This window comes from Penaeus monodon, chromosome 31, assembly GCF_015228065.2.
Source record: "Penaeus monodon isolate SGIC_2016 chromosome 31, NSTDA_Pmon_1, whole genome shotgun sequence".
Lineage (NCBI taxonomy): Eukaryota > Metazoa > Arthropoda > Malacostraca > Decapoda > Penaeidae > Penaeus > Penaeus monodon.
Window position 1 is genome coordinate 20964163 of NC_051416.1, and position 466 is coordinate 20964628.

Here is a 466-nt window from a genome sequence, read left to right on the forward strand (position 1 = left end):
GCTCCCATATGATTAGGAAAATGAAGCTTAACAAAAGTAACCCTTCTGGTATCCCTCCCCTCTTTTTTCCCCTGTATCTTTTCTTTCTTCTTTTCACCCTCCTTCCCCAGATTGTTGTTCCTCGTGGCCCCATCAAAGCGAAGGGCCTCCTACTCTCATGCATTCGGGACAACAATCCGTGCATCTTCTTGGAGCCGAAAGTGTTGTATCGCTCGGCTGTCGAGATGGTACCCACTAAGGAGTACACACTCCCCCTCTCTACAGCGGATGTTCTTGACGAAGGTATGTCTCTTTTTGCAGCATTATGTCATGAAAGGTCTCTTAGAGGTGAATTTGATTACAGATGACTCCTTTCAGGTGTGGTTTTGATTGACCAGGAAATCTTTTGTATACTATTTTACCAGCCATTCAAGGCAGTTTTAGGTACCTGTCATATTAAAGGATTTTTTTTCTTCTTCTTTTTCTT

At 43.1% G+C, this 466-nt stretch overlaps 1 protein-coding gene across 1 annotated transcript in view; it reads left to right on the forward strand.

Annotated features, from left to right (window-relative positions):
* Positions 1-282, forward strand: part of LOC119593081 (2-oxoisovalerate dehydrogenase subunit beta, mitochondrial-like) — a gene marked incomplete at both ends in the record, with an annotated part of 1875 nt that extends 1593 nt beyond the window's left edge. Inside the window, 1 exon segment of the mRNA XM_037942004.1 lies at positions 111-282. Within this exon segment, the coding sequence (XP_037797932.1) occupies positions 111-282 (172 nt within the window).
* Positions 283-466: the final 184 nt, after the last annotated feature.